We start from the raw sequence: 20,964 nt of genomic DNA on the forward strand, positions 1-20,964 counted from the left end.
GGAGCAATTACATCCAGGAGCGATGACCCTTTCAGAAACCTGAGTGATTTGCTTTGCTCCCAGGTCTTCAAAAGGGAGGTCTGGCAGTTAAAGAGATGAATAGGATACATCATCTGTACCCATAACTATCTTTACGTCTTGTTCAATGAATTGTCAAGCTGGGATTTCATTTTTCCCTGGAAGTCTCTCTCTAGGTCAAAACAAACCTTGTTCTTTTGATTTTTGACAGCCGTAGTTGTCTGATTTTGGAGGGACCTTGCAAGGTTATCAAAGCTGAATGCCAAGAAAGCTCATGTCTGGAGATGGCTCTGCAGCTACTGTATTCATTTATTTTTAATCATACCGAAATCACCAGCAAATCTCCAGGTACTCTACAGATACAAAAAGTGTCAACAGTTCCTAGTGCCCATTACCTGCTTTGTGATGGTTATTCACCTTTCACACTGACTGAGTGTTGAGTGGAAAAACACAGTAGAGTGTACTCAGAAGTGTCACCTCTACATACTAGAAATGCCTATAATTTGGACAGCTATTTCTTCTCAACAGGATAGCTTTTATATTTGCTATTACTGATACAAAAAAGCAAGTAACTGTCTGCCCCACATCACCAGTTTTTTTAAAAATGTAATCCATTCTTTATTCTTCAAATTGTTATTATTTAAATGGTGATTTTTCAGAGTTAACGATTTCTCTGAAGCATGAAGATTCTGTTACTGGTTTAAAGAAAACAGAGAATCTTTCAATATAGGACTCTTAAAATATGAGAAATACAAAAGAGAGCATGAGAAACAGAAAAGAGAAATTTAAAAAAAAAAAAAGACAACTAATAAGGCAAGACTCAGACTCACGGGAAGACTGTGACATTTACCTAACCTGTTGGGGCACAGGTATTTGTGGTTTCCATCTTTTCACAGAATCTTCCCAGGAGAGGACTACAGAAAGTAAGAAAGCAGCAGTGACAGCTGATGAGTCTTGTTTCCATCATGAAGTTTTTATCTTCGTGTTGAAGCAAGTAACCCTTGGCAGTTTCAGTAGATTAGCAGTGAAGGTAGTGCGGGTAGTCCATTATCTGCTTTTGGCAGCGTTTTGTGTTGTTAATCCACAATTTTTAGAGTTGGAAGCAAAGCTTTCCCTCGCGTGGATAAGCAGCAGTAAGAAGAAAATAGAAGTCCCAGAAAACATAGAGGATTAAAACACTATTAAGATTTATCCTTCATAAAAGGAGTCAAGCGTCATCAAATACAAAGTTGCAGACACATAATTATGCTTAAAAAAAAGCATAGATTACCAGAAGCAGGAAGGGCATAGGATGTAAAGGATCACTACACAACCTCCCTACGGAGCCTTTCCAAGACTTCCCACCAGGCATATGGTGTTGCTAGAGACAGGATATTAAACCAGATGGACTTTTGGTCTAATACATATTCCAGTGTTGTCATCATTTGTGGTGAAATTTGACAGTGTGCCAAACCCGAAGCAAAGCATGGGCAGTCCTCAATAAAGTACTTGGGACAGAAAATTGCATGGAAGTGCAATTAACTCTGTTTTGTACTAGTCTTTCTCACAGAGGTTTAAATATTTAGCTAGATGTACACGTTGGTGACAGGTTGAGTGAGGGATACCTTCCAGTGAAGTCAGGTATCAGCATTACTTATCTGCCGATCAGGTGTTGCACTGCAGCTGGCATCACCACGTGGGCCACAAACTTCACAACAATCACCTAGGTAGACTTGGAGGGTGGCAGTGTGGTTCAGCGTTCAGACTGGGGTTTTTTTGGTCTCTTCACTGAAACTGCCAGGAAATAAAACCCCCAAACATAGTACTGACTGTGGCGACCAGCTTCTTGGGACATAGGCTTCATGGAGGCCACTCCAAGCTCATTCTTTAAGCAAGTTATCTTCAATGTCATGAGTGTAGACCTAGATTTGGGTTGACAGCATTGTGCTGGAAGTCTTCATGATGTATTGTCACAGCACCACTCGCTGTTATTTATGTCTTCTGGCACTTGAATGCTGCTTCCACATTTCCAGGCAAGTACATCTCCCTCTGCGCCCACAGTCCTTCTGGCACAGCATGCACTATGGCCAGCTCTGGATTGAGCACACCCTGCATGCTTTGTCCTGTGATCATCCAGACCAGAACACCTCACAAAACATGCCAAGACTCCTTCCATGGCCCATGGCATTTACCCAAGGGTCTCATTCCTGGGTTGCAACACAGGGATCAGATCAGCAAAGTACAATGTCGAAAGCACGTGCCAGCTTTCCAGATAAAAATTATCCAAAATATGGTATATTCATAGCTTCCAGGACATCAAAATACCACCCAAAAGACTTTTTTCCATTCTCTTCAGACTGAACTAGATGACTGTGCGTTTACAGCCTACCTCTGTTATTCTTAAAAAAGCTAGGAATACCCTTTTATCCATGGGGTTGTTGGAAAGAAGAGTGGGAAAGTTCTTTTGCATGGCTTTCTGTTGCCCTACATGCTGTTTTACACAGATGATAATGCAGAGAGCCAGATGGACCAGCAGAATGTCTCTTTGCGTGGTCTTTGCAACAGAGAGCATGGCCATGGTGAGATCATCTTTGCAAGCTGCTGTGAAGACCGTGAGCTTCCTGGAAAGCCAACAAAACATGGGATACTTAAGCCTTAGCTTTATTTGGCTTCCTGTGCTCTGAAAGTTTGACATTTTAGAGGCTGGTGTGTTATTGAAAGCTTTCCAATAAATATGGTCTTGGCTACACTCACCCATCTCAAGGAAGTGCTCAACATGGTAGAGGACACCACCTGACTCCTACACTGCATCTTAAGAGTTTTTCTGTGAGTCACTAAATGCTCCAAAGACAAACAGGGCACTTTAGAAACAGAGGTCTGTGAAACTTGTGAACATCCAAACTACTCCGGGCTTTGATACAGAAGGTGGAGCCAGTTGAGAAAAAGGAAAGGACACAACATTGCAAAAATTGTATGCCTATAGCCTGGTAATCAAGTTTACAGCTTGGGCTATGCTGAGGGGTAGTCTTCCTGCTTCCCACTGGCAGGGGAGACTTTTTTGTGTCCATAACACTTCAGTCCTAATTTCTCTCTGGAGTATGGCAGCAAAGACAGCAACAGTGTGTGGTATGTTGTTTAGACTTCTAGAAATGAAATGGTGGTGCTACCTTTCTGCAGAAGACTAAATGTCAGCCTTAGGGAGTCAATAAAAGACATTCTGCCAAAACAAATCCAGACTGTGGGTCCTTCACTGGCTCTCCAGAGCCCCAGAAAGTGGATCCTAGCAAGCCTGGAAGCTTTTCATGACAATGCCTGAAACTTTGACAGGTTTAAGGGCAAATAATACAATCAGACACCTAGATTTGGAAGCTCAGGGTGCCTCAAGGGAAATGTTTTTCACTTCTGAGGAAAATCCTGAAAGTACACTAACAGGCTAATCAGTCACTTGGTAAGTCTTTTCACACTTTTTCTGTGATGTGGAAAGCTGACTGCAGGAACACATCAGAGGCAGGTCTATGAATGCTGAGGATTTCTGACAAAAACGTTCACACTTCAGATACCAGATGTGAAGGAGGAAAACGGCTCTTCTAATGTGTAATTTCATCTCCTCAGCTCCACCACCCATCCCAAGGATTTCGGTTCGGAACCGTGCGGGAAAGCAGTGCGGAAGACTACGTGAGGCAAAGCTTCCCGGAGATGCACGAGTACATGCGGCGGTACAACGTCCCCGCCACCCCCGATGGAGTCGCCTATCTCAAGTGAGCCTCCACATGCTACAGCAGATCCGCTCGGCCAGGGTGCACGGCAGTCAGATGGTGATGGGTTTCCCACTTCCAGTGTCACTTACCCCACAAAACACTCACTGAAGGCAGGGTGGCAGATGGATAGAGAAGGAAGCTTGTAGTCACCTGGAGGGAGTGATACTTGGAGAGCAAGCAGGCATAGCACCAGCTGGAGGGTTTCCAGGGGAAGCAGGGCTTCACACTAGCTGCTAGGGTGCCATCAAGCATGGGCAACCTATAAATCCTGGCAGGTTTCTGTGCTTAGGAGCCCTTCATCAGACAGTGGGAAACATCTAGAAAAAAAACATCACAGTCTAAGCAAAAGCTGGGGCTGAGGTCCCTCAGCATCTTCAGCGTGCTGGGAGGAGAGAAGGTTCTCAGAGAGAAACCTTAAGGCATCTATCATTAAAATGAACAAAAGAAACATTAGACTGGTGAAAAAGTAATAAACACCAAGTCTTCTTGCTTTAGGGAATCATGGCATTACTGTGTTTCAGAGATATTTCTGCCTAACAATCTGGGGTCACACAATTTATTCACTCTGCCAGGAAGCAGGAGAGGTGATAAATAATAAGCCTGAAATAATTCATTAATTTTACACATAGAAGTTGTGTAACAGATGGCTTGAGAATTTTTCACCAGAAGTTGATTCCTGTTGACGTACTTTTCCTAGACCTATCCTAATGATAATTAAGATACGCAGCAGTTCCTTTGGGTAAACTGGAGTCAATCAATCAAAATCAATGAAGTTATGTAGCTTCACATCAGAAGAACACCCAGATCTTTAAGATGACAAGAGTGGAGGGTGCAGTCCCTGGATCAGATGAGAATAGGCACTGCAACTGTTGTTTTATATAATCATTTTATGCAAGCATGCTATTCATTAATTATTATGTTAATAAAATCCAGTCCTCTCTGTTCATGAAGACTGAACATACCGAAAAGCTGATCTGGGTGAAGGCAATTAATTTACCTCATATTCAAGGAGAAAGGAGGAGAAACACTTTTGTATAAGTTATCCTCCTGCATTTTTGCTCTAATGACCCTAACTTTAACATCACAATGAAACCAAGACAAGCGCCAGTATTTTAGCATTTCTTGATCTTTTCCAGTAAAGCTATATGCTACCTTTCAATTGCATTGAAGTCTAACACATTGTAGTATTTTCCAACTTTCAAATCAGTGGGAGCAAAATAAGTCCTATGCCTACTGTCCTGCTGCAGATGCACGAAGTTTGTAGTTCGTCCACAGCTCCCTTCTTCAAAACATAGATCAGTTTTGTATTTAAAATAACTGTCTCTAGTGTCTGTTCTCGTTCAGTTGTCTTCCAGGGAGCTGCACAGATAAATATTTAGTGAGTATCACTGAGGGTCAGACTGTGAAGTGGTTGTTTCTGACTTTGATGTTGAACACAGGCATGATCCAGAGAAGCTCGATGCCTTCATCATGGATAAAGCCCTCTTAGACTATGAAGTATCAATAGATGCTGACTGCAAGCTTTTAACTGTGGGAAAACCCTTTGCCATTGAAGGTAATAATCATTTTTATAACACAGTGCTCTATTTCTCATGTGTTCCACTGGCTTTATTGTGATTTGGTATTCTCAATGAAAGTATGCAGGTGAAACTGGACCCCTTGAAGATCATGTAAAATTCTCAGTGGTCAAGCAGAACCAAGGTTTCCCTCCTTTTTTGTGGTTTCTGAACTTTCAGATCACTTTTACCTTCTGCTGCCAGTGCTCTGTATAGGAATTATTCAAAGTGCTCGAACGGTCTGTTTCCAAATGAGTAGGAGGCACAGCCCTTTAATCTGCTCACAATGAAAATAACACAGCACCTGAAATGAGGCTTGCTTTTTGTAGGCTCACTTTCATTACACATGTTCAAAACTCAGCGAAATACGTTCAAAACAGTTTTGCTCTCATCTGAAGCAGGTAAGTACGGTTCCTGTTTTATAAGGTCAGCTTAAGATTCCCGGTGAATCTGTAGCTAATGGAAGATAAAGGGAGCCCACCCTGGTCTGTAGCCTCCTGCAGCCCGAGTGTATTGGCCAGGACAGATTGGAAGGGCAGCCTGGAAGCCAGGCTTGTCCAAAGCTGCCTCTGGCGTGGTGAGCACATTAGCAGCTATTAGACTTCAGGAATGGCTTCTGTGATGGATGACAGCCAGTGAAAATGATTGAAGTTCCCTTCGTCTTCTCCTCCAAGGGCAATTACTGCGGCCGCTCCCATCGCACATTAAAACGACCGCCTTCAGAAATGTTCAGACCTGATTGAGGAAGGCAATATGCTAAATGAAGGCCAGGGAGAGCTGAGCATTTCAATCATTTCAGCTACAAGTCACCAGCACGAGGCATTTTGTAAAACCTTCCTTTTTGCGATACCTCGTCGGTGTCTCCCGTTTGAATTCGCACCAGAGATGTGAAAGCAATCCATTTTATTATTTTCTTTTTGATATGTAGGAGAATAGACAAACAGAGAGCTGCGTGAGCAGCATGTTTCACCATCTGCATGTAACCCAATAAATCTTCAACTTTCTCAATTAGATCAATCAAAACCCAAACCACATCACACTGCATCACTGAAAAACAAACCACTGTGGTGGCAAATTTACCTCTCATGTATATTTTTTTTCTTTCTTCCTGTGTTTTGTGTTGGTTGGTTTTGGTTTTGTTGATTTGGTTTGGTTTTGTGGGGTTTTGGGGTTTTTTTTGTTTCTGTAAAGGAGACAGTCTGAAAATCCGAATTTTGAACTGGAATCCACAGTAGACTAGAAACGAATTTCTGCAGGGAATCAGCAGGACATAGAATCATAGAATCATAGAATTGTCTAGGTTGGAAAGGACCTTAAAGATCGTCTCCTCCAACAATCAACAAAACTCTCAAAAAACCCCAAAACAAACAAAAAGAAAAAAACAACACACCACTACACCAAAACCAACAAAACAAAACACACCACCATCACTAAAGCATGTCTCTAAGCACTGTATCAGCCCATCTTTTAAATACCTCCAGGGATGGTGCCTCAACCATTTCCCTGGGCAGCCCATTCCAATAAGACTTACTCTCCAGACCCCCCACCAGTTTCGTTGCCCTTCTCTGGACCCGCTCCAGCACCTCAGTGTCTTTTTTGTGGTAAGGGGCCCAAAACTGGACACGGTATTCGAGGTGGGGCCTCTGTTTGTCTTCCAGGCATGAATTGCATTTGTTTTTCTAAAGTCAAACCACAGATTCTGCAAATTGAAAAACCATATTTAGAATTACTGAATTCATTTTCACATATGCTAAGTCCTTTACCAGCACTTTAAAGGGGTAAAAGATGACACAGTGGCTAAAAACTGTATTTATTACTATGTAGAGGTCCGTGTCACTGCCAGAGCAGAACTGCAGGAACAGAAGCCTTATCCCCTGGGCTCTGCATTGCTGTGTGACAGCAATACTGGCTGCTCCCGTATACATTTATGCAAACACAGCTTCTCATCAAAAGATAAGGGGAAAATAAAATGCCACATTAGACACCACAGTCATATCCATGGCTGTAACAATGTAAAGGGATCCCAGAATGGTTTACTTGACATTAAGGCCCTTTTGCGTTGCTAAAGCAAGGTAAAAAAGAAGAACCCATGTCAAGGGCATGCAAAAGGCTGTGTTCCTAGAGATAAAAGATTTATTCATCTCTTTGTAACTCGATCTTAAGTTTTTCAACATCCAATTTTACATACTGCTTTTGTGGCCATAATAATGTTGAATTTTCATATCCAGTTTGCATTAGGCTACCTTACTTTGCACAGCAATAAGTCTCATCTCAGCATTCTGAGTCCACAGTAAGTCAGCATCCGAGTTTGAACTGGTTTGCTGAAACAGAATGCCAGCTTCATCTGCCATGCTGGTAGTTGACAGCTGAAATTAACATATGATTGATGATTGTACTATTTTTTCTTCTAGGATATGGTATTGGTCTTCCCCCCAACTCTCCACTCACCTCAAACATCTCTGAGCTGATAAGCCAGTACAAGTCCCACGGTTTCATGGATGTTCTGCACGACAAATGGTACAAGGTTGTTCCATGTGGGAAAAGAAGCTTTGCTGTCACAGAGGTAAGCCATGAACTTGGGGCACATAAATGAGGATTTGGCCCACACGTGGCAGAGATGAGCTGCAGCTGAAGAGAAGCGTTAGGCTTCCAAAGCAAGAGATGCTGTAGCCCAGCAGCATTCAGGTCAGAGCACAAGAAAAGCGTCAGTAAGACTGTGCTGCCAAGTTAGGCATGCAGTGCATGCATCAGAGAGCACTTCTGGAGACAAACAGGGCATGTAACGTAGCATTAAAGAAAGTGATCTGGCACACTGCACAACAAATCTGTCTGATGCCACGCGGTTACATGCATCAGCATCCACAGGGTCTGTCAGTCATTCTGGACCATCTCACATGGGAGCGATGGCTGAAACAGCTAGTGTGGAGACCAACAAGGGCAAAAGAATCAGAGAGAGCAGGTGAATTTAGTGCCTCTCGAATTTCTAATATATCCCTGCTTTGTAACGTATGTGGCAGCTACTTGTACCAAAGACAGGACTTCAGCCTAAAAACAGTCTGCTAAGATATCGTGCTAGGTACAGAAGAGAAGCAGGTTTAAGTGTCTAAGTAGATCTACAGGAAATGGAAGTAAATCTCCATGGTTTCACGTCCTGGTATCAAATCAGAGGGATTATGCCAGCTTGTGGCAGCTGAAGACGTTGGCCATTATTTATAAGAATAAGTCTCCTTTTACGGGAATAGCAATTCTTCGTCAAGTTCCTTACACTGTCATGTAAAAAAAGATACAGTACTGAGGAATCAAAGGATCCAGCATGCCTGAAGCTTAGAGCATACACTTTTAGCTCAAAGTGTTCCAAAAGAGGTAGGTTACGTGTTCTCACTGGTACAAAACACATAGCTAAAAGCATGCCATCTCCTCCTCAGAGCTAAATATCAAACCAACCCTACGTGTTCCCTGAGCAAGTGGTAGCGTGGCCATTCTACCTGAAAAGAGAAGCCCATTTTCCTAGGGCTCTGGCTCCTGCCCTGCAGCATTCACCTGAGCTCCTTGTCTGCAAACCTCTCACTGCTGACTAAATCACTAGAAAAACCGCATTTCTTAGAGATCAGACAAAGAAAAACTGTACTAGGCTGGTCTAATACATAGATTGTTGGGGTATTTCTGCATCTCTTATTACAGTTTTAAGTTTTTCATTAAGACTGTATCAATATGAAATAAATTACATTTTAACATCCAACATTCATAGAAGAAAATCCAATTTATTTTTATTCAACTTGTTCAATTCAATTTTTTCTTTTTTTATGTGATTAATTCATCACAAGAAAGCACATTTAAACAAAAGTGTGTATTCACTGCTATTTCTGATCTGGCTTATCTGAAGATTATATTAGCATCTAACAAGACAGGTATCTGGGGAATTTTCTTTTTAATGCAGCTGACATATTTGTTCCTGACAAGCACTTCATTCAATGACCTCTTGTTACTCTACATTGTAACACAATCTTTTGAATTAAATCTCAGGAAAATTACCAGATGATAATGGCATTAATTACTACAACTCTCTTAAAATTGAAAATTCTTACAGCAGAGAGCAACTTACCTACTTAGTAATTCCCCAGTGATGAGACATAAGGAGCTTCCTCTAATCATGAAAATCTTACTCCAGTAGCTCTATCCAGGGCTATATTCACTGTATTCCTAGAGAAATAGCTAAGCCACAGAATCAATTCTAAACATCTTCCAGCTATAAAATATGGTTTTATTTAGTACTGGTTTTCTCCCAGAATACGTATTTGCTCCTTTAAGCCAGTGGTCTCTAGAGTGGGGTGCATACCGCCCCTGGGGTTGCAGGAGACAATCCACTGTGGTGCAGGAAGAAAGTATTAGAGCTTCAGTAATGCTTATATATGTATAGATTATAATAAAAATAAATATATTTATATAAATTTTTAATTCAAATTAAATTTAATATAATTATAAATTTTAAATATTTATATTTACTTATATGGAAGTGCATGCTAAAATAGTAACTGATAGAGGTGTATGATCAAAAACGATTTGGAGACCACTGCTATAAGCCTTAGGATCTCAATACTGTCTCCAGGAACTTTTTTTTCTGCCACATCAAGTACAGTAATAGAGAAAATAAGCCTTGGCTGGGCACACTGCAGAAGGCATATTGTAAAACCAACTGGATACGTCTTTTTATCAAGAAAAGCAAACCTGAGCAAAGATAGAATAAACCTTGCATTCAAACTGGAGAAAAAGATACCTGATAGGCAGCATGTCATTTTTGCAGTTACTCTTCTGAAAGCCCTTTGCAATTTAAAAATACAAGGAAAGACCATACCATTTTCCTGCAGAGCTATTGCTAGTACATTATCTCTGAGGCAAACCCAGTTCCTTCGCTTCCCTAGATTTTCATTAACTCCTCCATGTTCAGTGATGAAATACCGAATTGCTGTTTTCCGAGTAAGCCTTAAACTTCCCTGTATTCATGGCATGAAAAAGCAATGACATGGTTTAAGTACTCAAAGATTCCTCAAGGCCTGCCAACAAAGGCAGGGAAGATGAGAAAAGAGCTGCTCCAGTCTGAAAAGAAAATTCTGATTTTTGTCACATGAATAGCCTCATGGACTTCCTTTTTTCTCAGTGCTGAATAGTTTTTAAGGCATAGGGTCACAGCTGGAAGACATGCTGTGCTTTAAAGTAATTCGGTCTTTTCAGTGTAACCTCCACATGGTGCCAGATAGGACTGGAGGTCTGGCTGCTCTGGGGCTGGTTTTCTGACTCTAGTCCTTATTTGATCTTCAATTGTGCTAACCCAACGTGCCTAACAGAGTTTTTCTCTGAGGGCCAAGGTGCAATGAGCTGATTCAGGTGACGGAACTGAAAGACTCTAAAAAGTCACTCAGAGATTTTGTCCTTGAACAAATCCGCATGTACTCAAGGGCCTTATGCATTCAGAAAGAACGAGCAGAAACAAGTCCACTTGTAAGTCAGTGCCATTGTGGGGTAGGCTCTGCTAAGTCCAGACCTGAATTCTTCTACCACATCTCCCATGAGCATCCACTCTTCTTCATACACTTCTCTTGGCCAAAAACTCACAGATTTTAGAACTTGCAATTTCACAGCTGGGATAAATTTACAGGGCCAAGCAGTGGACACTCTCTAGACCATAGCTTCCCCATCATTACATCAAGAAGAATGGGAATCATTCTTGGTCTTATCTCTATGTCAGTCTGTACCCTTTATTGCTGTACAGCCCAGAAATCTCCATTATTTAACTCCCCGCAGTCAGACACCGTAGCATTCAACAGATTCACTGAAGTGAGGACAATGTTCAGCACAGAAGCAGATAATTCATTTTCGGAAAAGTCTCAGCTTCTAAGTGGGTAGTCATTCACATGGATTATATACCAAACTAAGACCCAGCAATTGCCTTTTGATAGCTAGAATATGGCTTTGTATTTTTCTACATCTTTTTGATAGATTTGGTCTGTGACACACTGCTCCTGTTGACCTAGAGTAATGGCTCAAATATGGGAGTATGTGTAGGTGAGATATTGATCAGTATAGCCTTTAAATGGGTGAAATATCCATTTTCCTTGTTGTCACTACCTCTAGGTTATACCTGATTTTTATCCACCTGCCACTCCTGCCCACTGAGGTTAGTTTTTCTTTAGATTTGTTTTGAGATTCATCTTCCTACCCATCATTTTTCTCTAATCTTACAATGTGAAATTATATTTCCTGTGGCAGAACTCACTGCTGGCTCTTTCCATCTCTCTCTATCTGGCAGCACTTGGCTCATTCTAAATTGCATTTGAAAACAAAGTTGTCTTGGAAGGGCATGGCCCAGACTGGGGCTGGAAAATTTGCAGTGACTCCTCCAGCTGAGAAACCAAAGATGAGTTTGAAAGTGCAAAGGTCAGTAAGGCTTGACTCTGCAGTTTTGTGTGAACCTCTTCAGCAAAACCACTTGCCCAGGGCATCTTACTCTGACCGGCACCCATTGGATCATCCATGGGGGATGCAGCTAACTCAGACTTGGAATTAACTGCTGCAGTGAACTGTGTCTTAACCTCTCTGCCACAAGGAATTGTTGTAGCAGTGGCTGTTCACACTGATTGCTAGTCACTAGCAATAATGCTTGAGTACCCTTGATTTAAAATTGTCGTTCTCTAGTCTCAAAGGAATCTCCTTGTTGTACATTTGCTAAGTCCCTGCTTAGGGCAGAGCGTGGTGCAGGAGGGAAGCGGGGTTGGGAGAGTTGTATTTGCACGTATTACATCTAGACATAATTAGTGTCATTCATTTTCAATTTGTACACAATACACTTAGCCTTTCCTCTACTGTTATTAACACCACTTCAGCAGGAGCCAGGCTCCTAAGGACTTTCCCCTCCAGCATATTAGCTCCACCCAGGCTCAGGAGAGACGGCAAATTCTTTCTTTCTCTGGCATTTTTGGGAACCAAAATAGAGTGAATTGGCATCTTTGCCGCTTTCCGCTGACAGTAGGGAAACAGCTCTGGCACCAAGCCCCTCCGACAGCAGGCAGGGTGGATGGCCCGAGCGGGCAAGCTGCCTGCCAATTAGCAGTGGTTCTGACTGTTCAGACCAGGCGATGATCAGGGCAGGGCATTTAGAATCACAGAATCACAGAATTGTCTAGGTTGGAAGGGACCATAAAGATCATCTAGTCCAACCATCAACCTAACTCTGACAAAAAAATAAATAAGGAATAAGCAATAAAAAAAATAAATCACTAAACCATATTCTTGAGGACCATGTCAACCCGTCTTTTGAACACCTCCAGGGATGGTGCCTCAACCACTTCCCTGGGCAGCCTATTCCAATGCTGGATAACCCTTTCTGTGAAGAAATTTTTCCTAATTTCCAATCTAAACCTCCCCTGGCGCAACTTGAGGCCATTTCCCCTTGTTCTATCTCCTGTGACTTGGGAGGTGAGCTGGCACACCATGGTTTCTCAAGACAGTGTGAAAGAGAAGGGCCTCTCCTGGCCAAAAGAGTAGTCAGGATTTTGGGAAAAGCTAACTCTCTGTATGGCCTGTTTCATAGCTTTTAAGCTACATTTTTTTAAATGTTACTGTTGACACTGCATCTTCTCTTTTGCTTGAACAGCTTGTATATTCTCCAGTCCCACGTGTCACAGGACAAACGAAGCTGTAGAACTTAGGGGCTGGTTTGCATGTAGGCTGGCTGTTCAGCCAGATGACAACCAATACATGGAATAAAAAATGATATATTGTTACATAATAGTATCCCAGCTATTAATATCAACAATGCACTGATGCTTCACACAGACAGTATCTAACCTGACATTTACAATAACAATATATGCAAATGCACAAACTACGCCAGCCCAAACTGACCCTATTACTGTCTATTACTGTAGACCCACTGCTTTCCGTGGGGGGTGATGTGGGGAAAGCACAGTGCTGTGCACCTCCAGCCAGTGCCTGAGGGACAGGTCCATGCTGGTAGTGGTGGGGATCAGTCATTGACCATAGGCTTCCATCTGATCCAGAGCAGGCAGCCAGCAACAAGAAAGTCCTTCCATCCTCTCTTTTTTCTGAGCAGTGGTGGCATCCAATGATGGCTCCTCTCTGGAGTCTTTGAAGGAACTTGCTCAAACTTGACCTGCTGTGGCTTGTGCCTGACTCAGTGATCTTTGGCCTCAGCACAATCAGGCAGTGCCTTATCCACCTTGCCAAGATTTTATCCAGTTGTCAACCAGCAAATCGTGCCTTTCTGCTCTGAGTTTTGCCTTGTCTCCTCAAATGTCAAAAGTTACTTCCCTTTTTTTGTAGTACCAATTACCTGTCAACTCCCCAGTCAGTTTTCTAGCCCTAACCTTGAAGCTGTGGTTTATGAGTTTGTCTCTGATGCAGTCCAGGTGTCAAGGGAAGGGCACGCAGACCCCTCCACAAAGGGAACAAACTGCCCTGCGCTCATAAATAAAAGCTGCCCGTCAGTCACCTTTCCCTGTACCTTGTTACCAGTGCGTGAAAAACAAACACAAAGAGCAGGAAAAAAGATTTTGCTGCCAAGACAATTTGCTCAGTCTGCACATACGCCTTCTGGGGAGGAGACTGGCCCTTGCCCTCTGGAGGACTGGGAACCTTGCGAAGAAGGGTATCACAAAATGACAGATGTTGCATTGTAAAGGGGCCATCTCAATGTAGGAAGAGGCAGTGGCGTCTGGACTTGCTCTGGGGAAAAAAAATACTTTCCATAATGGTCCTGAAGAAAGGAGTGTATGGGTATTGAGTCTGACAACAGAGTCAGAAGAAGCATGTTTTCAGTTTCCTGGAAATGAGGAACAGATTTAGATCCACCTGTCAAAAATGAAAAAAAAAAAAAAACCAAACCCAGGTCACTAGCTGAGGAAACAAAGCTGTTATTCCCAATTCACCAGCCTGTGATACCACAAAAGCAAACATCTTCTCAGTACCTAATTCAGATGGTATCTGTGCTGTTTTTCCTCCCACTACGGACAGGACTCAGAAAATGGATGAGTTGAAAGAAGAAGATTTATTACAAAAGGGAGTATTTTTCCAGATCTGTGCAAAACTTCTCACAGCAAGAGGGGAAAGGAACTTGTCTTGCTAATGCAAAACAATGATTTACAGTATCTTAAAATTTGGCACTTGAAACCCTATAGCTATGGTTACTGGTCTTTGCTAAGGATAATCTCTCTAGAGAGATTAAATATATATTACTTCAATGCTGCCACTTCTTTGAGAGCACAGAAAGCCACAAGAACAAAGAATAAATAAATAAATAACAGTCTTTCTGCAGCTACAAGAAATGCCCCAGTCTGGACAGAGGGACAGGTTCTAATACTGCCTAGTTACCTAAACACAAGCATCAGCATCAATAGGATTTTGCAAACCTAATGAGATGCCCAAATGCGTTTAGAAATCTGTCCTTCACATCCATTTATCCCCAGTAAAGCTGGAAATAATTCCTTCTTCACAGAGGTGCTGCAAAATTTAACTTCCTGGTCTCAGCAAAGCTGTTTAAAATCCTTGTGGGAACAATGCTATCAAAAAGGTTAGCTTATTATTAAAGCACATTAATACACACATGATATCCCTATTGAGTGTTTGCGTTCAGCTGTGTATAGCACCAGTACCTCTGCTGTGCTTCCAGTCTGCAAAATATCCACAAAAATCTTTAGAGGCTTCCAATTAGCCAGAGCTGGACCACAGGCATGTTTCATGGTTAATTCACTGCTCTCAGTACAACCAAAGTGAGAGTAAAGCATTTACAGTCTCTTGTAGTAGGGAGTAAAGCAGGAGTTTTTCCTGTGAAATCCAATAATGAAATCACTGTTTTTTGTCTCTGCCTCCCCCCTTCAAAGAGAGTGCAAATATCAAACTCTTTTCTCTGCATCCCCTTCTTTCTCTTCAGGGCCCAAAGAAAAATCATGTAACTACAGAGGAGATAGCAGGAAATGTTTAGGTAGCAATTGCAGATATGGGCTGATAATTCAGAAAAGTCTCTCTGAGGATATATATAAAAAAGCAGATACCTCCACTTCTGTTCTTGTATTTGTTGGTTTTCAGAAACTGCCAATTTCCCAATTTCCAAGTGGCAAAAGAGGCTGTTACCAGTGTAGTGCTTAGCACCATTAGCTGTAATTATCACAGGATTGACTATGGTTGCTTATTGCTTCAGAACCACCCCATGGGCATAATTGAGTTCCTTCTCCTAAAATGCAGGGAGCTACCTCCTGAATTTATGATTACAAAGTTGGAACAAGGACTGTATTTTTATCCTGGGTTGATAGAGAACATACCACATTATGGGCTTTTATTCCTAAAAGACAAAAAAAACCAAAAACCAACCAACCAAACAAAAAAACCAGAGGAGATATTACAGTAGAGAAAGTCATCAGTTGGTTTTCTATTGCCAGCAAAGACCTATCACACATGCACACCTGACCCCTACCACTTCAGCAGAAAGTGGTGATAGAGAGTCCAGTTTATTGCTGCTCTTTCAAAAAAATATTCTATATATGCACCTACAAATACATACACAGACTACAAAATAAGTAATAGAGCTTGCTGCTCTGATACAAATCAGCATGAAGCTATGAAAATGAGAGGCGCCTCTATGAGATGGTTTCCTTTATTATTTAACATGTGCGTGTCTACAGTAATTATGAACAGCTGATAAATTGCCTTTTTACAATGGTATGTAAATTTGCTGATACTGCTATAAATAATCATTCCATACGCTGTACGACACACCATGCTAATTATTTCTCCCCTACCTCGTTTCCCCACTTAATTTAGTCTCAAAAATTTCCCTCTACTGTGCAGCCTTTATCAGGCAGCTCTTTCAATGCATTATCTTCTTTATTGCTAGATGAAATATTATTGATGCTTTGTTTTGGCATTTCCTTTCCCAGGAAAAGATGTCTTGTTTGGGACAATTTCAAAAGCTATCTATTACAAGTGAAAAACACATCTCAGATGCCAGTGCTGGAATTTCTTTCACCTGTTTCCAGGGAAGGTAGACAATGTTTCTGCAGAGCTGACAGGACAGTGAGCCAGACCCTCATCAGCATAAATCACAGCAGCTTTACTGAAGACAAGGGAGATATTTTTCATTTAAGTAGCTGGCCAAGTGTTCTCTCTGCAGCACTACTGGGGTGGCATCAAACACCGACCTCAGGCTGGAGGAGACATCTCACACATGCAGGAACCCCCACTGCAATTTCCACTGTGTCTTTTTTTATTATTATTTTCACTGAATTTCACTGAATTTCTAGAGTTGGAAGGGACCATAGAGATCATCTAGTCCAACTCCCCTGCTGAAGCAGGATTGCCTAGAGCTAGAGCATGTTACTCAGGACTACATCCAGGCGGGTTTTGAAAATCTCCAAAGAAGGGGACTCCACAACCTCCCTGGGCAGCCTGTTCCAGGGTTCCGTCACCCTCACCGTGAAGAAGTTTCTCCTCATATTTGAGTGGAACCTCTTATGTTCCAACTTGTGCCCGTTGCCCCTCGTCCTCTCGGTGGGAACCACTGAAAAGAGTCTGGCTCCCTCCTCCTTCAACCCTCCCTTGAGATACTTGTAGGCGTTGATAAGGTCTCCCCTCAGCCTTCTCTTCTCCAGACTAAAGAGTCCCAGCTCTCTCAGTGAATGGCTACAGTTTTATCACATACCATTAAACCTTGTTCATATTTTCAGAGTAATATAAGCGCTCCTTACACTAGCAGATCAGGCCTTCTTACTAATCTCCAAAGAAGGGGACTCCACAACCTCCCTGGGCAGCCTGTTCCAGGGTTCCGTCACCCTCACCGTGAAGAAGTTTCTCCTCATATTTGAGTGGAACCTCTTATGTTCCAACTTGTGCCCGTTGCCCCTCGTCCTCTCGGTGGGAACCACTGAAAAGAGTCTGGCTCCCTCCTCCTTCAACCCTCCCTTGAGATACTTGTAGGCGTTGATAAGGTCTCCCCTCAGCCTTCTCTTCTCCAGACTAAAGAGTCCCAGCTCCCATTTTGAATGGCTACAGTTTTATCACATACCATTAAACCTTGTTCATATTTTCAGAGTAATATAAGCGCTCCTTACACTAGCAGATCAGGCCTTCTTACTGGTCCCCCCTCTCGTTGGGGACTTCTGCATTACTCCTCAAGCAGCTGAACAAAAGGAGACCTTCACCCAGATGATTCATGGGTTCCTGCCACTGAGGGAGTTTATGGCAATGTCTGCCCATACGCTGTTATTCTGTGTGACACCAAACTAGCAGTAGCCTGGGAGCATATATAGATATATAGGTATATATAGGTGTGTTCTTCAGATGACTGAGCAAATCTATTCCTTTTTAATCATGATTCTATTTCTCATTCAGTTTACTCTTACATTTACTATTAAATCTGCATCTCTAGGGAATTGTTTCATACTTGCCTTTGAACACCCTTTTTGGGAAGCAAGTGATTTGCAATAATGCGTCTTGGAGAATTAACACAAGCATATTTAACTGGTATGTTCAGAAACTACAGATGGCAGTCTTTTTGCTTCTTATAGATACTTAACATGTTCTGAATGCAGAGATGGGTCATACTGAGGTCTTGGCTCTAAAGACCTCTGAGAAAAAGAACAGATGTGGGGCCTCATTCTGCTTTTATGCTGCCTCAGCTAAAAGTTAGGCCTCACTCCTAATTGAAAGAAACAGGCCAGGTAACATGGACCTCCAGTCAAACACTTTGGGTTTTGAGTGATTTAAAGCATTACCATCTGTGATTTTTGTGTTGCCCTCCTGCTCTCCTAACTGGAAGGACAAAGTATGGGACAACAGGCTTTTGCCAATGAGAAGTTCCAATGCTGAGAGGGAAGTTTCACTTTTAGGTTGAGCTGATGTGCTCTCAACTTCAGAAGACCCTCGTGCCAAGACTCTGACACCCTTCTACCCCAGTATCACTCTATTGTGGTTTTCCACTTCCCTTTCCAGGCTGCAGTAAATTTCTTTAGAAGTTGCTTTTTACACCCTCATTATACCCTTCAACACCCTTGAAGTGTTTATTCACTGGTACAAAAATTCTGCTCAGTGTGCTTCAGGACAAGCAGGTTGATTTTGGCAGAGAGCCCCCCAAATAGGAGTTCATTGCCAGTACCAAATGCAAAAGTTCTCACTCTGCTAGTTTGCTGAAGCTCTATTCTTTTTAAAAATCTGTGGTATGATATCTCATATCATTGTGTTTTAAAGAACAGAAATCAAATATGAAAACCAGAAGAGAAATACTGCTCACAATCGCCCAACAAATACACAAAGAGGCTTCCAAGCCTTCGGCTTCAGTGGACTCATCACTAATCAACTCTTTGGCTTAAAATCATGTCATAGAAAGATTTTTGAAAGATTTTGTGATTTTCCTCTCTACTAAATCCAGTTTCTTTTCTGGATTACGCATCTGTAGTCATAACAAAGCACAATCCCCACTACTCCCCACCCACCAAACTAACAACAAACTGAAGGAACGCACAAGTCAATTATCCAGGGTGACAGCATCCCAGATACCATCTCCTGACACACAACCCTACCAAAGCAATTTTCTGCTCCTTTTTTTTTCCTGACTTGAGGAATAGCATTCTTTAATAGAAAGGCACAAGTAGAACTTATTTTCTTGGAAATATTTCCAAAGTTGTTTGTGGGCAGCAATTATTAGCGAGAGATTTTATTTATTGATAAACTCACAACCGAGTTACGGAGGCATGAGAATAAAGGAAGTAAGATTACACATAACATGAAAACCTGACCCATCCATTGGAGTGCAGGTGTCTGTGGTACAAAAGGCTGCTGTACATAGCTTCTTGGTTTTCAGACATGATTAATGCCAATAAAAGACTCAAACTAATTAGAGGCTTTCCACCCTACATGAGAAGGGTGGGTCAGCAGAACAAGGTGAGAGTGTTCCTGTTTTTCATAACTGCAGTCGGGGTTCTTAACAAACACAATTTCAGTCCTGCTAATGTAGGGAGAGGAGAGGTGCCATGTTTGTGCTACTTCTTCAAAACATTTTTCTCCACGACCTTCTGTGAAGGGTAAAGCACGAAAAGGGGAAGTTAATGATCAATTTCCAGAAAATATGAACAGTTGGTCTTAGCTCACTGCTGATGAAGGACTTGCTCTACAGTTCATTGACTGTATTCTGTCAAGCAGTGTTTGCTTTTACAAATGCAAAGACACCACAAATACTGGATTCTCATAGGTATTCAACACTTAATCTCATTAGGGAAACAGCACGAGGGAAAAAATTCCCTGGTCTGCGGCTAATTCTCATTCCCATGACAGATCCTTTGCTCTCATGGAACACCAAGCTCTCTGCAGCAGAGAAGGGTTTTGTTGTGAACAGCATCCAGGCTATTCTGCAATATTTCACCACTGGGTATTGTCAGACCACATTTCCAAAGGAGAAAACAGAAGCATCTGTTAAAATACAGTAACGACCTACTCTCTTGATTTCCCATTTTGATTTTATTCACAGACCCTGCAAATGGGGATCAAGCATTTTTCTGGGCTCTTTGTGATGCTTTGCATTGGGTTTGGTTTGTCCATTCTCACTACCATTGGGGAACACATCGTGTACAGACTGGTCCTACCACGAATCAAGAAGAAATCCAAGATGAAGTACTGGCTCCATACAAGTCAGGTACATGTTCAGAAGTAACCCTGTGAAAGTCATGTGGTGATTAAGAAAGCTTGGACAAGAGCAAGGTGTAAAAGGTTGGAAGAGCTCTGATGGTTGGCTTTTGAAGTGTGATGGCAGCTTCTGGAATTTGAAGAGGTTTACTTAATGATGGAATGAAAGCACAGAGGAAACAGTTCAAATATTCACAATTGCAAAGCTTACAGAAGGGACCTTTATTTGCACTTGTAACCTTACTGCCCTTCTGGACACCAGAAACACCAGTGGTGTTCTCCTGAACTGGCTAAACAGAACTTGTTATCTCACTGTTACAGGTCCCCAAACTTTTGAAGCATGTAGGAAGAGCTGGGTAACTTCTTTCATTATTCCAGAGAAAATAATGGAAGAAAATGGCTTTGGATGTTTGCTGTAAAGGAAGAGGTTACTTTGCAGCAAAAGGCAAAGAAAGAAAGAGCTGCTATTGCATTAAAGCAGCACAGTGAAAGTGATCCTTTAGAAAATAATGAAGTTTGCTTTTTTTCTGAGGAATTCTAACATCAAGGATTGTTTGCAAACTGTTTCTCAACCTTCCATTGATTGCCCTTCCTTGGGAAACTGCAGGAAAATAAATCTGTTGTAATGATGAGCACAGACATTGCCTCTATCCTTGAACATGCGAAATAATTTATGCTCAAGTCCATCACACAAAGCCCAAATTGTTTACCTATTTATGGAGCTATTCTTAATCTTGCTTTTACTAATTTATTTTCTTCTTTTCCCTCTAGAGATTACATCGTGCGCTGAACAGTTCATTTATTGAGGACAAATGCCAGCCTAAGACAAAACGAGTAGAAAAGAGGTAGGAAGTTTTGCATACCTTAAAACACAAACTACAAAAATTACTTTTAAATGAAACATGTTGTGTCTGGGTATCTACTTAGGGATCTAATAGGAACCAAAAAAAAAAAAAAAAAAAAAAAAAAAA

The 20,964-nt window shown here is 41.8% G+C and overlaps 1 protein-coding gene across 1 annotated transcript in view; it reads left to right on the plus strand.

The window, feature by feature from the left end:
* Window positions 1–20,964, plus strand: part of GRIN3A (glutamate receptor, ionotropic, N-methyl-D-aspartate 3A) — a 76,101-nt gene that overhangs the window by 50,747 nt on the left and 4,390 nt on the right. Inside the window, exons 5-9 of the mRNA XM_014952011.1 lie at window positions 3,610–3,755; window positions 5,195–5,310; window positions 7,723–7,874; window positions 19,839–20,003; window positions 20,765–20,838. Coding sequence (XP_014807497.1) covers window positions 3,610–3,755; window positions 5,195–5,310; window positions 7,723–7,874; window positions 19,839–20,003; window positions 20,765–20,838 — 653 coding nt within the window. The remainder of the gene's footprint in view (window positions 1–3,609; window positions 3,756–5,194; window positions 5,311–7,722; window positions 7,875–19,838; window positions 20,004–20,764; window positions 20,839–20,964) is intronic.

This window comes from Calidris pugnax, unplaced genomic scaffold, assembly GCF_001431845.1.
Source record: "Calidris pugnax isolate Ruff unplaced genomic scaffold, ASM143184v1 scaffold216, whole genome shotgun sequence".
NCBI lineage: Eukaryota > Metazoa > Chordata > Aves > Charadriiformes > Scolopacidae > Calidris > Calidris pugnax.